General features: G+C 41.6%; 1 protein-coding gene across 4 annotated transcripts in view; it reads left to right on the forward strand.

Annotated features, from left to right (window-relative positions):
• Positions 1 to 2211: 2211 nt before the first annotated feature.
• LOC129704638 (calnexin-like) overlaps positions 2212 to 22206 on the forward strand; it is a 36233-nt gene continuing 16238 nt past the window's right edge. For 2 of the 4 annotated variants that reach the window (XM_055647900.1, XM_055647907.1), the window contains exons 1-7: positions 2230 to 2291; positions 12417 to 12582; positions 15113 to 15186; positions 16296 to 16354; positions 16759 to 16900; positions 18520 to 18601; positions 20365 to 20557. In XM_055647900.1, coding sequence (XP_055503875.1) covers positions 2245 to 2291; positions 12417 to 12582; positions 15113 to 15186; positions 16296 to 16354; positions 16759 to 16900; positions 18520 to 18601; positions 20365 to 20557 — 763 coding nt within the window. In that variant the 5' untranslated portion in view covers positions 2230 to 2244. Of the gene's footprint in view, positions 2330 to 2581; positions 2617 to 12416; positions 12583 to 15112; positions 15187 to 16295; positions 16355 to 16758; positions 16901 to 18519; positions 18602 to 20364; positions 20558 to 22206 lie in introns of those variants that run through there. The other 2 variants (XM_055647923.1, XM_055647916.1) reach the window with 2 other exon arrangements.

Genomic DNA, 22206 nt, shown 5'->3' on the forward strand with positions numbered 1-22206 from the left:
AAAAATCTATCGGACTTCCGTTCCCGAATCGCTAGTCAATTTAATAATTAGATTAAAATAAAACGCGACCTCTAACGCCCTCAACGCCTAAAATGTGACAGATCGCAAGAACTGGACAAAACAAAGGGTAAGTCGTGTATTTTACATATAATCTTGCTTCTTGGGATGGGTTTAATCTAATTTTACGTTGCGAAAATGTTATTTGGGCCCCATACGAACCGGCAGTGTTTTTCTTGCCGATATGGAGTTCACCGCATATTTAAACGTTCCAATCGATCGCGTTCCAGAAGCAAGATGATTAAAATGCACATTTTATTTGACAATCATGTCATAAGCCGTCTAAATTGTCTATATTTTGTCTTATTCTCTCTCCATGATCATTATTTTTAAACTGAATATTCACAACAGTTTGAGTCACATGTATTGTGCAAAAAACAATAATTTTGATTATATTTTGGGTGGATTTTTCTGGATTAATTTATGGGAATTAAACATTAAATTCCTTTCATCTGGCATATAAGTTCATGACAGAGATTTAAAAATCATGTTATATTGTGAATTCTTGTGTGAATGGGATTAGTTTGTTATTTGGATACTTAGGCTATTTTAAAAAAAAATCCTTTTCTTAAGAAATGTAATCTACAGAACATTCTTAATAGGAAAGTAGTGGGCAGAAAGGCATGTCATGCATGGTTTGAAGAGCAAAAACTTGTAGTTTACAATGCCAAAATGGAAAGGTTGAGGAAAAACTAGGTGTACAGAGTTACTTATTGGTTACAATCTGAGGAGTATGATGATGCTACTGATTATGATATTCCAATGTACCAGCTAGCAACTGATCTTTTAAATAAAGACTTGGTCTATTGCTACAAATTTTAATTTATTTACCTATCTGTTAGCGACATAGCATATAATACAATAATATTAAAATTCTGATCTTGAGAATATCACATTTTTGAATTTTCAAGGCAGTCTGGGTGTTTATTACTATTTCGTCACAACGGTCAATTGACTACAATTAGGTAACTAACTAACTATATGCTTTAATTTCAGGTCATCCAAGTAAGATTGTTTCAACATCTATGGAGCGAAGGAAATAGGCAACGTTTCGGGCCGAAACCCTTCTTCAGACTTGCTGCTGCACCCGCTGAGTTTCTCCAGCTTTTTTGTGTAACCTTCGATTCTCCAGCATCTGCAGTTCCCTCTTTAACAAGATTGTTTCATGTTTGTTTCAGAATGGTTCAATCTATAATAACTGAAAATTTCATTCAGTTCTCTTAATTTTTAAGTAAGTTATGGGCTTTTGACTGTCCTCGATCACAGCTTTTGTGTTAAGTCAATGGAAAAGCAATAGGGAACAAGATGCTAATTTCCGAGTATGAAAATGGCCAAAAACTTTTTTAATACTGAAGATATGAAAGTGAATTAGGTGTCAAATTAAACTTATTGTTATGCTTTATCTGATGGGATAAATTGTAAACGTGATTTTTTAAATCTCAAAATGTTGTAACATTGCTGCACTTTGCCTTATCGGGGTTTGTATCTGACTTTCCCCTCCTCCTGTAGCCACTCCTTCAATGTGTCCTCTCCTCTCAGCCCCGCCCCCTCAGCTCAGCCCCGCCCCTCTCAGCTCAGCCCCGCCCCCCCCTCAGCTCAGCCCCGCCCCTCTCAGCTCAGCCCCGCCCCTCTCAGCTCAGCCCCGCCCCTCTCCGCTCAGCCCCGCCCCCTCAGCTCAGCCCCGCCCCCCTCAGCTCAGCCCCGCCCCTCAGCTCAGCTCAGCCCCGCCCCTCTCAGCTCAGCCCCGCCCCTCTCAGCTCAGCCCCCCCCCCTCAGCTCAGCCCCGCCCCCTCAGCTCAGCCCCGCCCCCCTCAGCTCAGCTCCGCCCCTCTCAGCCCCGCCCCGCCCCTCTCAGCCCCGCCCCCCTCAGCTCAGCCCCGCCCCTCTCAGCTCAGCCCCGCCCCTCTCAGCTCAACCCCGCCCCTCTCAGCTCAACCCCGCCCCTCTCAGCTCAGCCCCGCCCCTCTCAGCTCAGCCCCGCCCCTCCCAACTCAGTCTAGCCCCGCCCCCCTCCGCTCAGCCCCGCCCCTCAGCTCAACCCCGCCCCTCAGCTCAGCCCCGCCCCTCTCAGCTCAGCCCCGCCCCGCCCCTCTCAGCTCAGCCCCGCCCCTCTCAGCTCAGCCCCGCCCACTCTCCTCCCCGTTGCAGTTTGAATCTGACGTCCGCCTCCCTCAGCGTGCGGCGCGCATGCGCAGCGTGGTCTGGCGGTTGCCCATGAGAAGAGGAGGCGAGAGGTAACGGGGAGTCAGTCAGAGTCAGTCACAGTCAGTGGGTAAGTAAGTGATGGAGGCTGGCGGGCGGGCGGGAAATAATAATGATTATTGGTAACAAATATAAAGCCCGCACGGCCAGCCTGTGTGAGTAACGGCAGGGTAATGCTGTAAATACATCTTGAGGTAAATGCTCGCTGTGTGTGTGTGTCCGGCCGCTACAGCTGGTGATTTTCTGCATCAGCTCCGCACACAGATACCACTCCATTGATTTCCATTCATTGCAACACCGGCCTGTGCGCCGCAAATTAAAGTCCCCCGATGGCCAGATGATCTTTAGTCATGGATTGTAATCTCACCAGGCAGCCGTCAGTATTTTGTTTTAATGATAAAACTGGTCGAGTAGGTTAAATATTTATTGCAGGCCCGTTATTGCGTTTTATATGTTTTAGGGGGGAGGCATGAGGGAGAGTGATGGTGTGTGAATAGAAAGATAAGGATTGTAAATGTCGGTCAATGCTTCATAAAGATAACAATGTGTGGCCTCCTCTTGTGATTCAGGAGGGTATCAGGAGGGCCTTTGGAAAACTGGGGCAAAATGGACCACATTAAACTGTGTATTACATCTTTGTGGCTTTATGCAAACATTTAATTTTTTTTTAATATAAACAAAGCTGGGTTTATTAAAGATGAAACCATAGCTTGAAAATAGGGTGAATATAATTGGTCAGATTTTGTGGTCGACCTGGTTGGTGATAAATGGAAGTGGAATGACATTTATCCTTTGCCTCCCAGTTAAAATGGAGAACGGATTGGAACATTTTAAGTAAATCCAGGCCATTATATTGAGGTATTTGCTTCAAATGTTTACCCTACATAATTTGGGTATTTAATTGCCCCTTTTAAATGGAAACGATTGGACATTTTCAGCAGACCCTGCAGTTGCTATTGGTGAGAGAAAAGGTTATTTATTTTATGGTGGTTTGGCAATACTTACAAATGCCCCTAACCTGTTTGGTATTTGCAGCATCTTTTACATCTAGTTCAGATTCACGGTTTTGGTGAGTCTTTAACTTGAAATGTTAATTCTGTTAATCTTTCCACAGCTTGCTTGCTGAGTGTTACCAGCATTTTCTGTTTTTATTTCAGATTTGCAGTATTTTGTTTCAGGTATTGTGTGATTTCTAAATAACTGACCATACTAAATATAAACTTTGTTAGTTTCTAATGTGACAACTCTTGCAATTAGTTTAATTGATATTTGATTAATTTTGTTCTGATTTCATAGAAAATAGGTGCAGGAGTAGGCCATTCGGCCCTTCGAGCCTGCACCGCCATTCAATATTATCATGGCTGATCATCCAACTCAGTATCCTGTACCTGCCTTCTCTCCATACCCCCTGATCCCTTTAGCCACAAGGGCCACATCTAACCCCCTCTTAAATATAGCCAATGAATTGGGCTCAACTACCTTCTGTGGCAGAGAATTCCACAGATTCACTGTGTCTCATCTCAGTCCTAAAATCGGAAACAATCTTCCTGCATCTAGCCTGTCCAACCCCTTAAAAATGTTGTAAGTTTCTATAAGACCCCCCCCATCAATCTTCTAAATTCTAGCGATTTCAAAAATACTTAAACATGACATTTTTAATCTATCTGTTGGATATTTTATAATGTACTAACAAAATCGAAGTACCTGTTTTTGAACATTTTATGCAGTTATTTCAACAAATCAAGTTTTTTTTTTGTTAAAGATAACTGAATTGTAGTTGCCTATTTGTTTTTGTCGGGCAATGCCACTTAAAATGTCATGTGGAATAATTTCTATTTAACAAATACAGTGCCCACGCACAACCCAAACATTAAGTTTCCACATGAATGCAAATTCTTTCCTTGGACTTGTGTGTTTGACTGTATTAATAAGAGTTGCAACATTTTCCAACTTTATCTTGGTCCTGCTATTAGCAACTCACAACACTTTCAAAGAAACATCTGCATCAAATGTCAATGCTGAACCATTTTGTCCCAGCTTTCCAGAGATATTCCTTTTGTTCTTTCCATCTCTTCATCTTCTCTGCAACTTAAAAATTCCCAGTTCTGGGAACGCTTTTAGGCCTGAAATGTGAAATCTGTTTCTTTTTGCAAATGCAGCCAGACCTGAATGTTTCCTGCATGTTTTGTTTATATTTCATATTTCTGGCACCTACAGATTGTTTTCATCTATATTTAAATTGCTGCATGACTTCATCTTTTTGTGGTATTATTCCTCTGTACTTCTTGTAACCTTCAAAACTATAATTTTACACGGAATTGCTCCATTGCATACTTTTCTAATTTATAGATACAGTGTAGAAGCAGGCCCTACAGCTGACCAAGCCTATGCTGACCATCAATCACCCATACACTAGTTCTGTACACTGGGGGTAATTTACAGAAGCCAATTAACCTGCATGTTTTTATAATGTGAGAGGAAACTGGAGCACCTGGAGGAAACCACGCAGTTACAGGGAGAGCGTGCAAACTTCACACAGGCAGCACCTGTAGTCAGGATTGAATCCAGGTCTCTGGAGCTATAAGGCAGCAGCTCTACTACTGTGCTAGTGTGCCACCCTTTTTGCTTCACCATCGCCATTCAATACGATCATGGCTGATCATCCAAAATCAGTACCCCAATCTAGCATTATCCCCATATCCCTTGATTCCCTTAGCCCTAAGTGCTAAATCTAACTCTCTTGAAAACATCCAGTGAATTGGCCTCCACTGCCTTCTGTGGGAGAGAATTCCACAGACTCACAACTCTGTGGGTGAAAAAGTGTTTTCCTTGTCTCAGTCCTAAATGGACTACCTGGGGACACGTTCCCCCAACATCGGGAACATTTTTCCTGCATCTCCCCTGCCCAATCCTCTAAGAATTTTATATGTTTCTATATGATCTCCTCTCATCCTTCTAAATTCCAGCGAATATAAGCCCAGTCGACCCATTCTTTCATCATGTCAGTCCTGCCATCTCGGGAATGAACCTGGTGAGCCCACGCTGCACTCTCTCGATAACAATAATGTCCTTCCTCAAATTAGGAGACCAAAATTGCACACAATACTCTAGGTGCGGTCTCACCAGGGCCCTTACAACTGCAGTAGGACCTCCTTGCTCCTAAACTCAAATCCTCTCGCAATGAAGGCCAACATGCCATTGGCTTTCTTCACAGCCTGCTGTACCTGCATGCTTACTTTCAGGGCTTTCAGGTCTCGTTGCACCTCCCCTTCTCCTAATCTGACACCATTCCAATAATAATCTGCCTTCATGTTCTTGCCACCAAAGTGGATAGCCTCAAGTTTATCCACATTATACTGCATCTGCCATGCTTCTGCCCACTCGCCCAACGTATCCAAGTCACCCTGCATCCTCATAGCATCCTCCTCGCAGCTCGCACGGCCACCCAGAAACTTTGACAACCAGTTTTTATATTCCCACAAGCTTTCTTTCATGCTTTTTTTCCCCTCCTCTCTTACTTAACACCTTTGGCCTCCTCTGTTCTAAATTTATCCCAGTGCACTGGTTTGCTGCTTCCTCTGGCCAATTTATATGCCTCTTCCTTGGCTTTAACACTATCCTTGACTTCCCTCGTCCGCCACGGTTGAGCCGCCTTCCCAGTTTTATTATTTCGTCAGACGGGGATGAGCGATTTCTGGAGTTCATCCATGCAGTCTTTCAATCTTCGCCATTGCATCTCTACTGACAACCCTTTAAGTGTAATTTGTCAGTCTATCCTACCCAATTCCCGTCTCATACCTTCAAAGTTCAAGTTCAGGACCCTAGTCTCTGAATTAATCTTTCTTAATGCTGACAACATGGGGGAAGCATTTGAAGTAATTCACTGCTTTGTGCTGTAACCTCTGACAAACAATGTCATCCACAACTGCTTCACTTCATCCTGTGACTGCTATATTATGGTTTTATTTATGGTTTATTTCTATGCAACAGTGAATGATAGTGAATCGTCTTTCATGTTTTCTCTAATACCTTGATGCATCATATGACACATAATAAGCCTCTAATGTCAAAGTGTCACCTTGGCCAATAAGCTGTAATTTGCTTGTGTTAGGTCTACCTTTTGATCAGCCTTTTTTTGAGTGACCAATGAGGCATAGGTTAAACTTGAAATTGCTCCAAACTTTGCCCACAAGGGCAACGGTTAAACAGTCCTTGCCTGCTTTGTATTCTGGGGTAGAACATCTTCGTCCATGACATGAACGTAATATTTCGTCATCTTTTCTAATTAAATTTTATCTTCTCAAAAAGAAACACTTGTTCTGATGCATGTAAACATCTGCAAACCCTTCAGGATATCATTGGGCAGCAGCATTATCTGAATCAGCAGCCGATCCACCCATCTTAATCAAATGGAACGTTACAGTAAAACTCTGTTAATGTGGCACACTTAGAGCTTTTGATTATGATGGACGTAGATTTTTGAGACTAATGGATATTATTATATTAATGCTCCAACATATAATTGTCACTGTTGTAGATGGTAAACAGTAGAATACATTTCTAGTGAAGTTGGTTAGCTTGAATGGGGGGCCTAGTATGGGAGAGAGGATAGTGGGAGCTGGACCCCAGGAAGTGGATGAAGAGTGTAGGTAACCTCACCAAGTCAGCCAGATGCTGAACCACTGGAAATTTTAGAATTATCAGATAGTAGATTATTGGAATTATATTGCATAATATTTGTGAATATGTGGCTTACAATAAATGTCAGTTGGCTGCTTTTATCTCTTAGCTTTTGATGGTTCATGCTTTTTGCCCATCATACTGCTGCTTAAGATCCTGCCATGTGATTTATGCCGTTTAAATGATGTTAAAGGAGAGGGGACAATGGTGGCAATTTGATCCCCGCTCCTTGAAATTAGTAATTTCTCCATTATTGTATCTCTGCCCCTCTTGATACTCCAGAACCAACTGATGTTTATGTCATTTTCCTTCCTGCTTCTTTGTTATTTTGCACTGGTTTCCAAGGTAGAGTCCACTATGCTACGTTCCCAGACAGTGAATTATGTTTCCTCTGCTTTCCTTCCTTTTCACAATGTCCAACTTCATTTCTTGTTATGGCTTTCCTTTACTGGAAAGGATGGCTAATTTCATTTTTGGTTTCAAGATACCATGATTTTTGGATTGGATTACAAAAATTCTTCAAATACTACTTGGCCCAATATACTTTTGATCATTAATATCTATGAGATTGTATTAAAGGATGTAAAATGCATTCCCCACTCTTCATGGTAGCAAATGAAATCTTTGTTAATCAATGAACTTTAATACATTGTTAAGTGAACGTTCGCCAACTGGGAAAGATTTGTATCCAGAGATGTCCTGTCCTTTAGTGGATACCAGCCAATGATACCCATAATGTTGGACCTAGGCTTGAGGAACTGTAGGCAAACAGTTTTCATTCTGTCCTCATCTTCCTGTTATTGTGTCAAGCTGCCACAAAATGGTTTTATTCATTTTGTTTCAGTAGACCTTCATTAGAATATACATCTAACTACTTTTGAAAAATACATAAAAACTTTGCAATTCCCTTGAGGTATCATTCCATTTTTGTTAGAGCACTTATACATCCCGCAAGGCTTCTTATGTGGGTAGATTTTGTAGTGCAAGTGCTTGTGTGATTGGGAAAGACATTTGCAGATCACTTCAATTGTCATGCATTTGCAGCTGTCTCCCACAAACAATTTGAAACCCAGCCTGCATTAGTCTAAATTTGCATGGCATGGATAAACGTGATCATTTTTTGTGGCATAATCGTAAGATGAATATTCTTGGCCCATAGTACCTTTCAATTATGCAATGAATTGTAGCCCTGTTTAACCTTTGCCATATTCATGAATTGTATTTAAGGACTTTCTTGAAAACACATTATTTTCTACACTTAGCTTGGGAAGTATGTATTGCAGCACTTCATTTAAAAGGCAAAAGTTTATTAAATTCAATCATTTTTTATTGATTGCATGACGCCTTGAAATTTGGTAGCACTTTTGTGCAGAATCCAAAACAAATGCTTCAATCTATATTCTGTGGAAGGCTGGTCAACTACATCCCAAGGCAAAACAATGTGTAAGAGATTGATTGTCTGTAAATATCAGATTTGCGCAAACAAATTAAAATATAAAATGATATAATATATATACATACTGCTATTGGAAAAAAATAAATGTAAAGGTTGTATATTACCTGAAGCTTGCATCTCTTTCTCTTGGTTATTCTTCACCATCAGAATGAATGACATCACTGAACCTGTGCAAGGTCAGTCATCTTTGTGATCTTGCAGTAATAAGCAACTTGATAGTTGAGGACCTCCTGCACAATTTTTATTTTCAAAAAGGAAGTTTAAATTTCCTGACAATTAAAAAAAATAAAATTTCTGTTATTGCAATATATGTGCCATCTTGAAATAATAATTTAGCTTTTGTTTTCTGTAAATGATGATGTTACACAGGTCTGGAGTTTAAAGTCATCTTTAATTGTAACACATAGTATTGCGGTACAGCAGGTTGCTAGTTGTTAATTCATCATCACTGCTTCCAAGACTACTTAATGTAGGAAGTGGGTGTTAATATAAAGCATACAGTAAGGTGAGGTTAATTATGCTACTCTACTATGATTGGTTCACATGCAATAACCAATCTACATTTTTAGTTTTCATTTTGGTTTATTATTGTCATGTGTACTGAGATACGGTAAGAAACTTTATTTTGCCTACTATCCAAGCAGGACATAGCATATACATAGAAAATAGGTGCAGGAGTAGGCCATTCAGCCCTTCGAGCCTGCACCGCCATTCAATATGATCATGCCTGATCATCCAACTCGGTATCCTGTACGCGCCTTCTCTCCATACCCCCTGATCCCTTTAGCCACAAGGACCACATCTAACTCCCTCTTAAATATAGCCAATGAACTGGCCTCAATTACCTTCTGTGGCAGAAAGTTCCAGAGATTCACCACTCTGTGTGAAAAATGTTTTTCGCATCTCGGTCTTAAAGGATTTCCCCTCTATCCTTAAGCTGTGACCCCTTGTCCTGGACTTCCCCAACATCGGGAACAATCTTCCTGCATCTAGCCTGTCCAACCCCTTAAGAATTTTGTAAGTTTCTATAAGATCCCCCCTCAATCTCCTAAATTCTAGTGGGTACAAGCCGAGTCTATCCAGTCTTTCTTCATATGAAAGTCCTGACATCCCAGGAATCAGTCTGGTGAACCTTCTCTGCACTCGCTCTATGGCAATAATGTCCTTCCTGAGATTTGGAGACCAAAACTGTACGCAATACTCCATGTGTGGTCTCGCCAAGACCCTGTACAACTGCAGTAGAACCTCCCTGCTCCTATACTCAAATCCTTAAGTATATATAGAAACATAGAAATTAGGTGCAGGAGTAGGCCATTCGGCCCTTCGAGCCTGCACCGCCATTCAATATGATCATGGCTGATCATCCAAGTCAGTATCCCGTACCTGTCTTCTCTCCATACCCCCTAATCCCCTTAGCCACAAGGGCCACATCTAACTCCCTCTTAAATATAGCCAATGAACTGGCCTCAACTACCCTCTGTGGCAGAGAGTTCCAGAGATTCACCACTCTCTGTGTGAAAAAAGTTCTTCTCATCTCGGTTTTAAAGGATTTCCCCTTATCCTTAAGCTGTGACCCCTTGTCCTGGACTTCCCTAACACCGGGAACAATCTTCCTGCATCTAGCCTGTCCAACCCCTTAAGAATTTTGTAAATTTCTATAAGATCCCCTCTCAATCTCCTAAATTCTAGAGAGTATAAACCAAGTCTATCCAGTCTTTCTTCATAAGACAGTCCTGACATCCCAGGAATCAGTCTGGTGAACCGTCTCTGCACTCCCTCTATGGCAATAATGTCCTTCCTCAGATTTGGAGACCAAAACTGTACGCAATACTCCAGGTGTGGTCTCACCAAGACCCTATACAACTGCAGTAGAACCTCCCTGCTCCTATACTCAAATCCTTTTGCAATGAAAGCTAACATACCATTCGCTTTCTTTACTGCCTGCTGCACCTGCATGCCTACCTTCAATGACTGGTGTACCATGACACCCAGGTCTCGCTGCATCTCCCCCTTTCCCAATCGGCCACCATTTAGATAATAGTTTGCTTTCCCGTTTTTGCCACCAAAATGGATAACCTCACATTTATCCACATTATACTGCATCTGCCAAACATTTGCCCACTCACCCAGCCTATCCAAGTCACCTTGCAGTCTCCTAGCATCCTCCTCACAGCTAACACTGCCCCCAGCTTAGTGTCATCCGCAAACTTGGAGATATTGCCTTCAATTCCCTCATCCAGATCATTAATATATATTGTAAATAGCTGGGGTCCCAGCACTGAGCCTTGCGGTACCCCACTAGTCACTGCCTGCCATTGTGAAAAGGACCCGTTTACTCCTACTCTGCTTCCTGTTTGCCAGCCAGTTCTCTATCCACATCAATACTGAACCCCCAATGCCATGTGCTTTAAGTTTGTATACTAATCTCTTATGTGGAACCTTGTCGAAAGCCTTCTGGAAGTCCAGATACACCACATCCACTGGTTCTCCCCTATCCACGCTACTAGTTACATCCTCGAAAAATTCTATAAGATTCGTCAGACATGATTTACCTTTCGTAAATCCATGCTGACTTTGTCCAATGATTTCACCACTTTCCAAATGTGCTGCTATCCCATCTTTAATAACTGACTCTAGCAGTTTCCCCACTACCGATGTTAGACTAACTGGTCTATAATTCCCCATTTTCTCTCTCCTTCCCTTCTTAAAAAGTGGGGTTACGTTTGCTACCCGCCAATCTTCAGGAACTACTCCAGAATCTAATATACAACCATTTATCCTCAAATGAGTATAATGGTTTTGCAAAAGAGAAAATAAACATAATATTGTGTTGCAGCTGCAGGGAAAGTGCAGATTTTTTTTTTTAAGTACAAGAGCTGCAATGGGGTAGATTGCATGATTGGAAATTCATTCTTTGCACAAGCGAAGTTGAAGAGTCTGATAATGGGCGAAGAAGCTATTCTTGAATCCGGTGGTATGTGTTATCAAGATTTTGCCTGATGAGAGAGGGGAGACACGAGAAGACGGGTATAGGTGGTCCTTGATAATATTGGCTGCCCACTATGTCTACATTGACCATTAAGTACTTGCCTATAAATATTCCCATTTGCCAGAACTTCATCCTTAGCTTACTATGATTTAGGTGATGCTTCAAATGTTCTGTGTTAACCCGAGTCCTCCACCTCCTCAGGCAGTGGATTGATTCCAGACTTCAACTATACTCGAGGTCCAAAAAAATTATTCCTGTGCAACCTCTAATACTTTTATTTCTCATATAAACTTATGCCCTCTGTTTTCAAACACCTATGTCAAGCGGGACAATTCCTGCTACCTACTCTTAACTATAATTAATTTTGTGTCAAGCAAAATTTGATGCACCTCTGAGGCAGCTTGGCATGTTTTGCATTTTGAGAAATACATTCCACTAATTTGGCATTCAATAGACAATAGGTGCAGGAGTAGGCCATTTGGCCCTTCGAGCCAATGTGATCATGGCTGATCATCCCCAATCAGTACCCCCGTTCCTGCCTTCTCCCCATATCCCCTGACTCCGCTATTTTTAAGAGCCCTATCTAGCTCTCTCTTGAAAGTATCCAGAGAACCGGCCTCCACCGCCCTCTGAGGCAGAGAATTCCACAGACTCACCACTCTCTGTGAGAAAAAGTGTTTCCTCGTCTCCATTCTAAATGGCTTACTCCTTTTTCTTAAACTTAAGTTGTGTAATAAGACACATATCCTGGTTAGAAGATGCTCCAGATTCTATCATGGTTTGTTTGGATTGCTCCTACAGTGACCTGGCACCAGACATATGTGGGCAGGAGTTAGTTGAACACTGAATATGGTTAGGCTTTTCACTGTGGCATTTTATTGTATGTTTTTTTTGCCATTCTTGCATGAATATGAATAAAGATCAAGAGAATGCTAACAAGAGTTGGTGATTTTGAAGGGGAAGGAAGCAAATTGTTGCAATTTAAAAGTCGAAAAATAACTGATTCTCAATAGTTCTGTATATTCTTTGCAGGCAAGGGACCAAAATGAGGCTGAAATGGGATCATATTTTTCTGGGATTTTTGATCATAATAGCAGCAGTCCAGGCTCAAAGTGATGACGATGATGATGATGAAGAACCAGACGCAGATGCCTTGGAGTTGGAAGAAACAAATACTGTGACTAAATCACCAGTTAAGGTGACTCTTAACTTTGAGTAATTTATCCAAGATTACTAAATGGTTCAGTGAAGAAAATGTTGATCTGTTTTCATGTTGTTTGTATTTGTAACCAAGAAAAGTAAATGGTTTTTAAATAACAAATATTTTTAAAGTTGAAATCTCAGCTCTTCTTAGTTTCCAGACAACTGAAAATTAGATTTATGGTCAGTATTTTTCTACATTGCCCAGTATTATTTATGTATTTTTGTAATGCGCTTCATGTTTCTGCTTATCATTGCAGTTGATAAGAGCTGAACAGTGAAAATAAGTTGCATTTTGGTCAAGTCACCATTGATCATGTTGAGTTAAATATGACCACATATGCAATATTATCCAAAACCAAAAGTCAATTCCATTCTATGGGTAATATCCCAATCCATGATGCATAATCTCCAAGATATTATACATTTTACTGTGGAGGGTGGTATTGTACATCTGATGAAGAGATTTTTGTCCCCTCTTCATTATTCTAGTTGAGGGTCAACTAGCTTTATGGTCCATGAAACGGACCAGCTCGTTCACAACAAAAAATCAATATTATCTATATCTGAATTGGCTGTTTAAGATTCAAATAGAAACATAGAACATAGAAATTAGGTGCAGGAGTAGGCCATTCGGCCCTTCGAGCCTGCACCGCCATTTAATATGATCATGGCTGATCATCCAACTCAGTATCCCGTACCTGCCTTTTCTCCATACCCTCTGATCCCCTTGGCCACAAGGGCCACATCTAACTCCCTCTTAAATATAGCCAATGAACTGGCCTCAACTACCCTCTGTGGCAGAGAGTTCCAGAGATTCACCACTCTCTGTGTGAAAAAAAGTTCTCCTCATCTCGGTTTTAAAGGATTTCCCCCTTATCCTTAAGCTGTGACCCCTTGTCCTGGACTTCCCCAACATCGGAAACAATCTTCCTGCATCTAGCCTGTCCAACCCCTTAAGAATTGTGTAAGTTTCTATAAGATCCCCTCTCAATCTCCTAAACTCTAGAGAGTATAAACCAAGTCTATCCAGTCTTTCTTCATAAGACAGTCCTGACATCCCAGGAATCAGTCTGGTGAACCTTCTCTGCACTCCCTCTATGGCAATAATGTCCTTCCTCAGATTTGGAGACCAAAACTGCACGCAATACTCCAGGTGTGGTCTCACCAAGACCCTATACAACTGCAGTAGAACCTCCCTGCTCCTATACTCAAATCCTCTTGCTATGAAAGCCAACATGCCATTCGCTTTCTTTACTGCCTGCTGCACCTGCATGCCTACCTTCAATGACTGGTGTACCATGACACCCAGGTCTCGCTGCATCTCCCCCTTTCCCAATCGGCCACCGTTTAGATAATAATAGTGCAAGAATAGTTTAATGTGGTGGGAGGTTTTTTTGTATACACTATTACCTGGCAATGTAGACACCCCCCCATTTTGAGTTACTAAATTTTGATAAAAGGCTGGCGGGACAGAATTAAGGGTTTGGTTTAGTCAGTAGAAAGAAAGATGTGAAACTCCTTCAAGGAGGCAATCTGGACCGGGGAGCCTCCAGCTTCGCCTGTCCCATAATGCGCTGTGCGGTTCAGGTCTAAGGGACGGGTACTTCCTGGCTCAGGGTGATCACATAACGGGGGGGGAGAGAGAGAGAGAGAGCGAGCCTGGGGCGGAGCAGCTAGACATCCGCCAACCACCACCACCACTGGTTGCGCCTGTGCCGAAGGACACGGTGGCTGGCTGGCCGGTCAGCCGGCAGAAGGCACTGAAGTGGTGGCCGGTTTCGCTGTCCGGTCCCGGCGCCACTCGAAGCTCCCCGAGCTACCGAGTGAGTTGCTGGCACAATCCCCGACCCCCTCCTTCTCAATGCTCCTGCCCGCCCCACAACTTTACCGCTGGCGGCCCAGCCAAGTGGCCAGACTCCCCACATGCTGTGAAAGGAACTATTCCCCCCCCCCAGCTGTACTCCGGGACCGCCAAGTTTCGGGGGGGGGGGGGGGTGGGAGGAACCTGTCCTGTCTGTGAGCCCCGGGTCTAGCTGTGATTCCGGTGTGTAGTCCCCCTCTCCCTGTTCCGCTGGCATGATCCCAGACCTCCTCCTTCTCAACGCTCCTGTCCCCCCGCAACTTTACCCCTGGCAACTTTACCGTATGTGCTGACCTGGGCCAGACTCCCAACACGCTGTGGAAGGAACTCTTTTTTCTCTCTCCCCCCCCCCCCCCCCCCCCCCCCCCAGCGGTGCTGTCCTTTTACAGCCGCTGTACTGAGGGATAGCCAAGTCTATCTTTCTTGGCTAACAATCTAAGCTTCGGCCTCCAAGATGCAGGTACATTTTTGGGCCTTATTTTAGGGTGAAAAATAGCGTCTTCTTTGCCAGCAAATACGGTATTTTAAATAACCTCTATTTTTCAATTTGTAATATTTGAAATGGGGCCAAATGTAAATCCAGAAGAACAACATTCCAACAAAAATCTATTTTCTGTGTTATATAATATTTTTTAACTTCAGGCTCACATTAATGAAATTGCAGGTATCCTACAAGACACCAGTGCCAAGTGAAGAGGTATACTTTGCTGACGCATTTGATCAAGGTTATTTGGACGGGTAAGAGTTTTTCCACTGTACTTATTGGTAAACATCCAACTAAATTAATGCATTGAAGACAAACGTGAAAAGCTGAAGTGACTCAGTGGGTCAGGCAGCATCTCTGGATCATGGACTTTAGGAGGGCACATCATCCGAGGACGTACACTCCATTGAGGATAAATGGGGATCCTGTGGATAGGGTGAACTGTTTTAAATATCTGGGAGTCCACATCTCCGAGGATATGACATGGGCATCACACGCCTCAGCACTCGTGAGTAAGGCAAGGCAGCGCCTTTACCACCTCAGGCAATTGAGGAAATTCAGAGTGTCTCCGAGGATCCTCCAGTGCTTCTACGCAGCGGCGGTGGAAAGCATCTTGTCCGGGAACATTACCATCTGGTTTGGGAATTGCTCTGCCAAGGACAAGAAGGCTCTGCAGAGAGTAGTGCGTTCGGCCGAACGCACTATGGGAACTTCACTCACCCCCCTGCAGGAACTATACAACAGGAGGTGCAACTCCAGAGCAAACAAAATCATGGGAGACCCCTTCCACCCCTGCAACGGACTGTTCCAGCTGCTACGGTCAGGCAAACGCCTCCGTTGCCATGCGGTGAGAACGGAGAGGTTGAGAAGGAGTTTCTTCCCAGAGGCAATTCGGACTGTAAACGCCTATCTCACCAGGGACTAACTCTACAGAACGTTTTTCCTTCCATTATTTATTATGAATAAGAATATATGTGTTATGATTGTGTTTATAATTTGTTTGGTTGTTTTGTTGTTTGTCTTTTGCACAGAAGTCCGCGAGCATTGCCACTTTCATTTCACTGCACATCTCGTATGTGTATGTGACAAATAAACTTGACTTGACTTGACTTGGAGAAAAGGAATGGGTGACGTTTCGGGTCGTGAAGAAGGTTCTCAACTTGAAACATCTCCTTTTCACCGGAGATGGGGCCTGACTCTCTGAGTTAGTCCAGGTTTTTGTATCTGTCGGTTTAAACCAGCATCAGCAGTTCCTCCCTACACATAAATTAATACATCATTGTTAGCATTTCTCATAGCTGTGCTAATATACTGATGACATCAGAGAAATGTCTTGCAAGATAACTTTCCACTCCTTTTTCAGATGGGTTGTTTCCACCACCAAGAAAGATGATACAGATGAAGATATCGCAAAATATGATGGTAGGCATCATTCAGGGTAAATAAAGTAAATATTGCGTTGGGTCCCGTCCCCCAACGCAATATTCTACCAAACTGCGCATGCGCAGGACACTTTCAAAGTTGTGCCGTTGACGGCAGAAATTAAGTTAAAGTTAATAAAGTGAATAGAGGATCCATGGCAGGGTTTGTAAAATAGAACAAAACTTACCCGTGGTGCCGTTGGGTCCCCGTTGTGAGGCCAGGCAAGTAGACGTGCAAAGTGCAAAAAATCGGCAAAGGACAATGCAAATGTAGCCCTATATCTAGGTGATGTTTCCAAATCTGCTGTCGTCAAACACATTTATGAAGTGATTGCAGATTGTTTTTTGAAGTTTACTTATATGAACCTGTGAATAAGTTATAATTTCTGTTCTTGTCTTTTGCAGGAAAATGGGCAGTAGAGGAATTAATGGACAACAACGTGCCTGGGGACCAAAGTTTAGTATTGAAGTCCAAAGCAAAGCATCATGCAATTTCAGCTCCACTGAGAAAGCCCTTTAAATTCGATGGCGAATCTTTAATTGTCCAGTAAGTTGGCTTCGTAATGTATTAAGGAAAATTGCATAATTAATTGTGAATTATGTGTAGGTCCGTTTCATGCTTAAATTAAAAATGTTTTGAGTCTTGGTGTTTTGTTACTTTGTAAAATTCACAAGTTGTGCAGTATGTGTGGGGAGAGAATTGGAATTGTTTTGGATCAGTAGACTCTCATCGGAGTAAGGAACAGTTAGTGTGAAAGGGTCCTAAATGGCAGAGAAGGCGAGGTGAGAACAAAAGAGAGCAATTACAATAGGACGGATAACAAGTGGTCAGCCAAGTGAAACTGGATCGTAATGAGACAAGTAAAGAAACAAAAGATTACTTAGATGGGATATAAATGGGAGAACTGGAATCATCTGAATTTAAAAAAAAAAAGGAAAATCGGATGCTTGAAATCTAACATGAGAAATTAATTCTGAAATGGTTGATTTTTAATCTTTCTCTCTCAATGGTTACCATGTGCCTATGGCCATCCCCTGTATTCATTCCTTTTATATTTTAAGGTAATTATGCTTCTTTCCATTGAACATCAACCACTACTTTTTGTTTACACCAAATTCCCACTGCATTTGGTCTCTCCTGCCTTCCCTTTTGATCTCTGCGCCCTTGTCCCTTTCTTTGCAAATCGTAAAACTGCTTGTCTATCCATTCCTGGTTCTGGTGAAAGACTATTGACCTAGAAGAATATTAAATCATTTCTCCCTCCACAGATGCTGGCACATCCAAACATTTAAGGTATTGTTAATTGCTTGTCAGATTTCCAAAATGGAATTTTGTTTATTGCTTCTGAAAGTTCCATTGTGATAAAAACTATAAATTTAATTTTATTTCAACTGTTTAAGTTAGGTAACCAGATATAACCTAGTTTGTCCCCTTGATTAAGGATATTTTATGATTGTAAGGGTATTTTTGCAGTAACTGTTATTTGTAACAATGTCAGAAACCACAATGTTAACTTATCAAATATGCTAAGATCATTTTTTATCAATATCCAATTAATTGAAATTGTGCATAACCATCAAAGATCGAAATAAAAATTGATATAGAATCCTATCGGTACAGAGATTGGAATTCGCTGGGATTTTTTACACTTGGATGTTGCAAAATGAACATGCTTTTACTGTAATGTACCCTAATACTAATTTAATTGCAGTAAGAACAAATTAAGGTGAAGGTTACTATCACAGAACTGGCAGAAAATTTCAATGTGATTCACCTATAGGTGGTCATAAAGCATTACTCGTATGGTTTTAAATTTAATCAGACTAAAGTGGCAAGATGTATAAAATTGGCCATTGCTAAGAGCAGCAGAGGAACTGTTCAGATAACGAGATGGGTAGCTCATGGCAGAAGTAACCACAAAGTAAGGAGCAGCTGTAAAATTGGCAAACGTAAGTAGAATGCAATATATTGAGTTAGGGGCTAAATAAAATAAATGGAATTTGAGGAAAGGAACATGTTTATTTCATACACATGACCATTGTTTTAAAATAAGAACAAACATTGACTTGGGATATCTGCCAGAACAAATTTGTGAGTAACAGTAAATGTTTTGGTTCAGAAAGACTTGGTGAATTATATACCAATATGCCCAAATTGTTTTACAGGTATGAAGTGAACTTCCAAAATGGTATTGAATGTGGTGGTGCTTATCTAAAGCTGCTTTCTCATACTGAGGACCTGAAGCTAGTAAGTAATAAATGAGTGGATGGCTTTTTTTCCCCCTTTTTAGTTTAGAGAATATATAGTGCTGAAACAGACCCTTCAGCCCACCAAGTGCACGCTGACCAACAATCCCCATACGGCAGCACTATCCTAGACACTAGGGATAATTTACAATCTTTACCGAAGCCAATTAACCTACAAACCTGTATGTTTTTGGAGTGTAGGGGTGAAAATCCACAAAGTCACAGGGAAAACGTACAAATTCTGTACAGACAGCACCCGGAGTCAGGATCAAACTTGGGTCTCTGGTGCTGTGAGGCAAAAATTCTACTGCTGTGCCACCATGCCATCCCTTTTAATAAAAATAATTGGTTATTTCTGGTCACAGTTCAGAAGTGAAGAAGATCCACGCCTCTCCTAACTTGCATTTCTTTTTCCTTTTGGACAGCTCATTAATGATGATGACCAGAAACTCCTGGATATCTTTAAACCATGCTTTTTCTTAGTTGCTAAACTTAACCCAAGGTTAATCCTCATGGTTTGACATCTGAATCACTGGGCAATGTTTCTCATGCTCATTATAAACCCCTCAGGACCCTGTTCCTATGCTTTTAAGAAACCTTCAAGGCCTCTGTAAAATTTATTATGCTAGTATAATTATCCAGAAAAATCTATCAGAGTGGTCATCTGGCTGACTAGTGTTAATACTACATTCTGTTCTTATTCAATCTTTCAGAATATTGCACTTCATCCTCTCTCTTTCCATCATGAATTTCGAGCTCTTCTCAGTGCTCATTTATTTGACCAGAATTCTTGTTTCCCCTAACTATCTTTCCCCTTCCACTTTGTATACCCCTCACTCAACTTTTGAATTCTCAGAACCTCTGATCGCAGCCTTACTCCCTTTGGGTCTGTTCAATGCAACTTGTTGCCATGACTTCAACCATCCCAATGTTTTCATTCTTTACTCACTCACTATGACTTTCCCCACTCTGAATTTACCGAATATGGTCTGCCTGAAATACAACCATATTTGCAATCAATCTGCTGTCAGTGAGAGGCATACAGGTCCCTCCAGTCAAACTTGCCCGTGCCAACCAACATTTCTCATGTACACTAGTCCCATCTGCTTGCGATTGACCCATATCCCTCTCACCTATCCATGGATTTGTCCAAATGTTTTTTAAATGTTGTGACAATACCTGCCTCAAATTCCTCCTCCGACAGCTTGTTCTATATATAATTTAAAATAAAGTTGCCCTGTAGGTTCCTATTAAATCATTCTCCCTCACCTTAAACCTGGCAACGTGCTCCGTTATTGATTGGACTATTCTCCACTGTACTGATGCTCTTTGACTTCTCAAAGATGCTTTTTAATGATGATGGCTGACAGTGGTGTAGCTGATAGAGCTGCCACATTGTGACGACCAAGACCTGGGTTTGATCGTGTCCTCGGGTGCTGTCCATATGGAGTTTGTACTTTTTCCCTGAGGATCATCCTGACCTTCGGGTGTGCTGATTTGTCTCCCACATCCCAAATATATACAGGCTTGTAGGGAGTGGGTAAGAAAGTGGGATAACATAGAACTAGTATGAATGGGGGATCAATGATCAGTGTTGGCTCAAGGGCCTGTTTTCACACTGTATCTCTAAACTAAACCAAACATGACCTTGTCACTAAATATCAGACCATCATTTGTTAATAAGGACATCTTGTTGGCTAATAATATTATTACAGATATTCATGTGCTGCAAAATTAATCTGAACTCTTTGCTTTACTCTCCAGGAAGAATTCTTTGACAAAACTCCATACACAATAATGTTTGGACCAGACAAATGTGGTGAAGACTACAAATTACACTTTATTTTCAGACATAAACACCCTGTAACTGGAGAGCATGAAGAAAAACACGCAAAACGCCCTGATGTAGATCTAAAGAAGTTCTATACAGACAAGATCACGCATTTGTATACTTTAGGTGCTGTATACATTTTGCCAACTTCCATTGCTTCCTTCTACATTTTTTTGTATTGTTATATTTATCCCTTTTGACCATGTTTAAAAGTTTAGAAATTAAATAAGATGTTCTGGCAGTTAAATTGTGAGTTGGGAGGGGGGAGGGGGAGGGGGGAGAGAAAATCAAGTGCACTTGGAGCCCTACTATCCAAAATGAAATATTCCCCAGCTTCACATATTGTGTTTGCATTGTGTCTTTTATGCATTCTACTGGGATCCAAAAGCACAAATATACAAAATGCATTTGATTACAGTTTGATGAGGATATTAGTTTCTCATCCAAACCGTTGAAACATTTTTTTTAGCAAAAATCATCATTCATTTTCTCTCATCATTAGTTGCTGTGTGTGTAGAGTTGAAAAATGACAAAGATGCATCAAATATTTTGGAGGGAAATTGTTCACGAGCTATCTTTGACAGCTATAATTTATTCGGGTGGATAAATGTGAGTTTATCCATTTTGGTGGCAAAAACAGGAAAGCGACTATTATCTAAATGGTCGCCGACTAGGAAAAGGGGAGATGCAGCGAGACCTGGGTGTCATGGTACACCAGTCATTGAAAGTAGGCATGCAGGTGCAGCAGGCAGTGAAGAAAGCGAATGGTATGTTAGCTTTCATAGCAAAAGGATTTGAGTATAGGAGCAGGGAGGTTCTACTGCAATTGTACAGGGTCTTGGTGAGACCACACCTGGAGTATTGCGTACAGTTTTGGTCTCCAAATCTGAGGATGGACATTATTGCCATAGAGGGAGTACAAAGAAGGTTCACCAGACTGATTCCTGGGATGTCAGGACTTTCATATGAAGAAAGACTGGATAGACTCGGTTTATACTCTAGAATTTAGGAGATTGAGAGGGGATCTTATAGAAACTTACACAATTCTTAAGGGGTTGGACAGGCTAGATGCAGGAAGATTGTTCCCGATGTTGGGGAAGTCCAGGACAAGGGGTCACAGCTTAAGGATAAGGGGGAAATCCTTTAAAACCGAGATGAGGAGAACTTTTTTTTCAGAGTGGTGAATCTCTGGAACTCCCTGCCACAGAGGGTAGTCAAGGCCAGTTCATTGGCTTTTTCTGGCTAAAAAGCAGCCTACCAGAGGACTGGGAGAAATTCAGAGACCAGCAGAGGAGGACAAAGGGCTTAATTAGGAAAGGGAAAATAGATTATGAAAGAAAACTGGCAAGGAACATAAAAACTGACTGCAAAAGCTTTTATAGATATGTGAAGAGAAAAAGATTAGTTAAAATGAGGTGGTAGTTAGATGAGGTGGTATGCTTTGTATCTTGGGCAGATCTTTCCCCCCCCCCTCCATACTTTGCTCTTGCCATCACTCTGATTGATACAAGTTAATCTTCGTCTCATCTGTCGACAAGACCTTTTTCCAGAACTGTGGTTGCTCTTTTAAGTACTTCTTGGCAAACTGCAACCTGGCCATCCAAACGAGTGGTTTGCATCCTGCAGTGTAGCCTCTGTATTTCTGTTCATGAAGTCTTCTGCGAACAGTAGTCACTGACAAATCCACACCTGACTCCCGAAGAGTGTTTATGATCTGTCTGACAGTTATTTGGGGATTTTTCTTTACTATAGAGAGAATTCTTATGTCATCTGTG

The sequence above is a fragment of the Leucoraja erinacea genome, chromosome 1 (assembly GCF_028641065.1).
Source record: "Leucoraja erinacea ecotype New England chromosome 1, Leri_hhj_1, whole genome shotgun sequence".
Classification (NCBI taxonomy): domain Eukaryota; kingdom Metazoa; phylum Chordata; class Chondrichthyes; order Rajiformes; family Rajidae; genus Leucoraja; species Leucoraja erinaceus.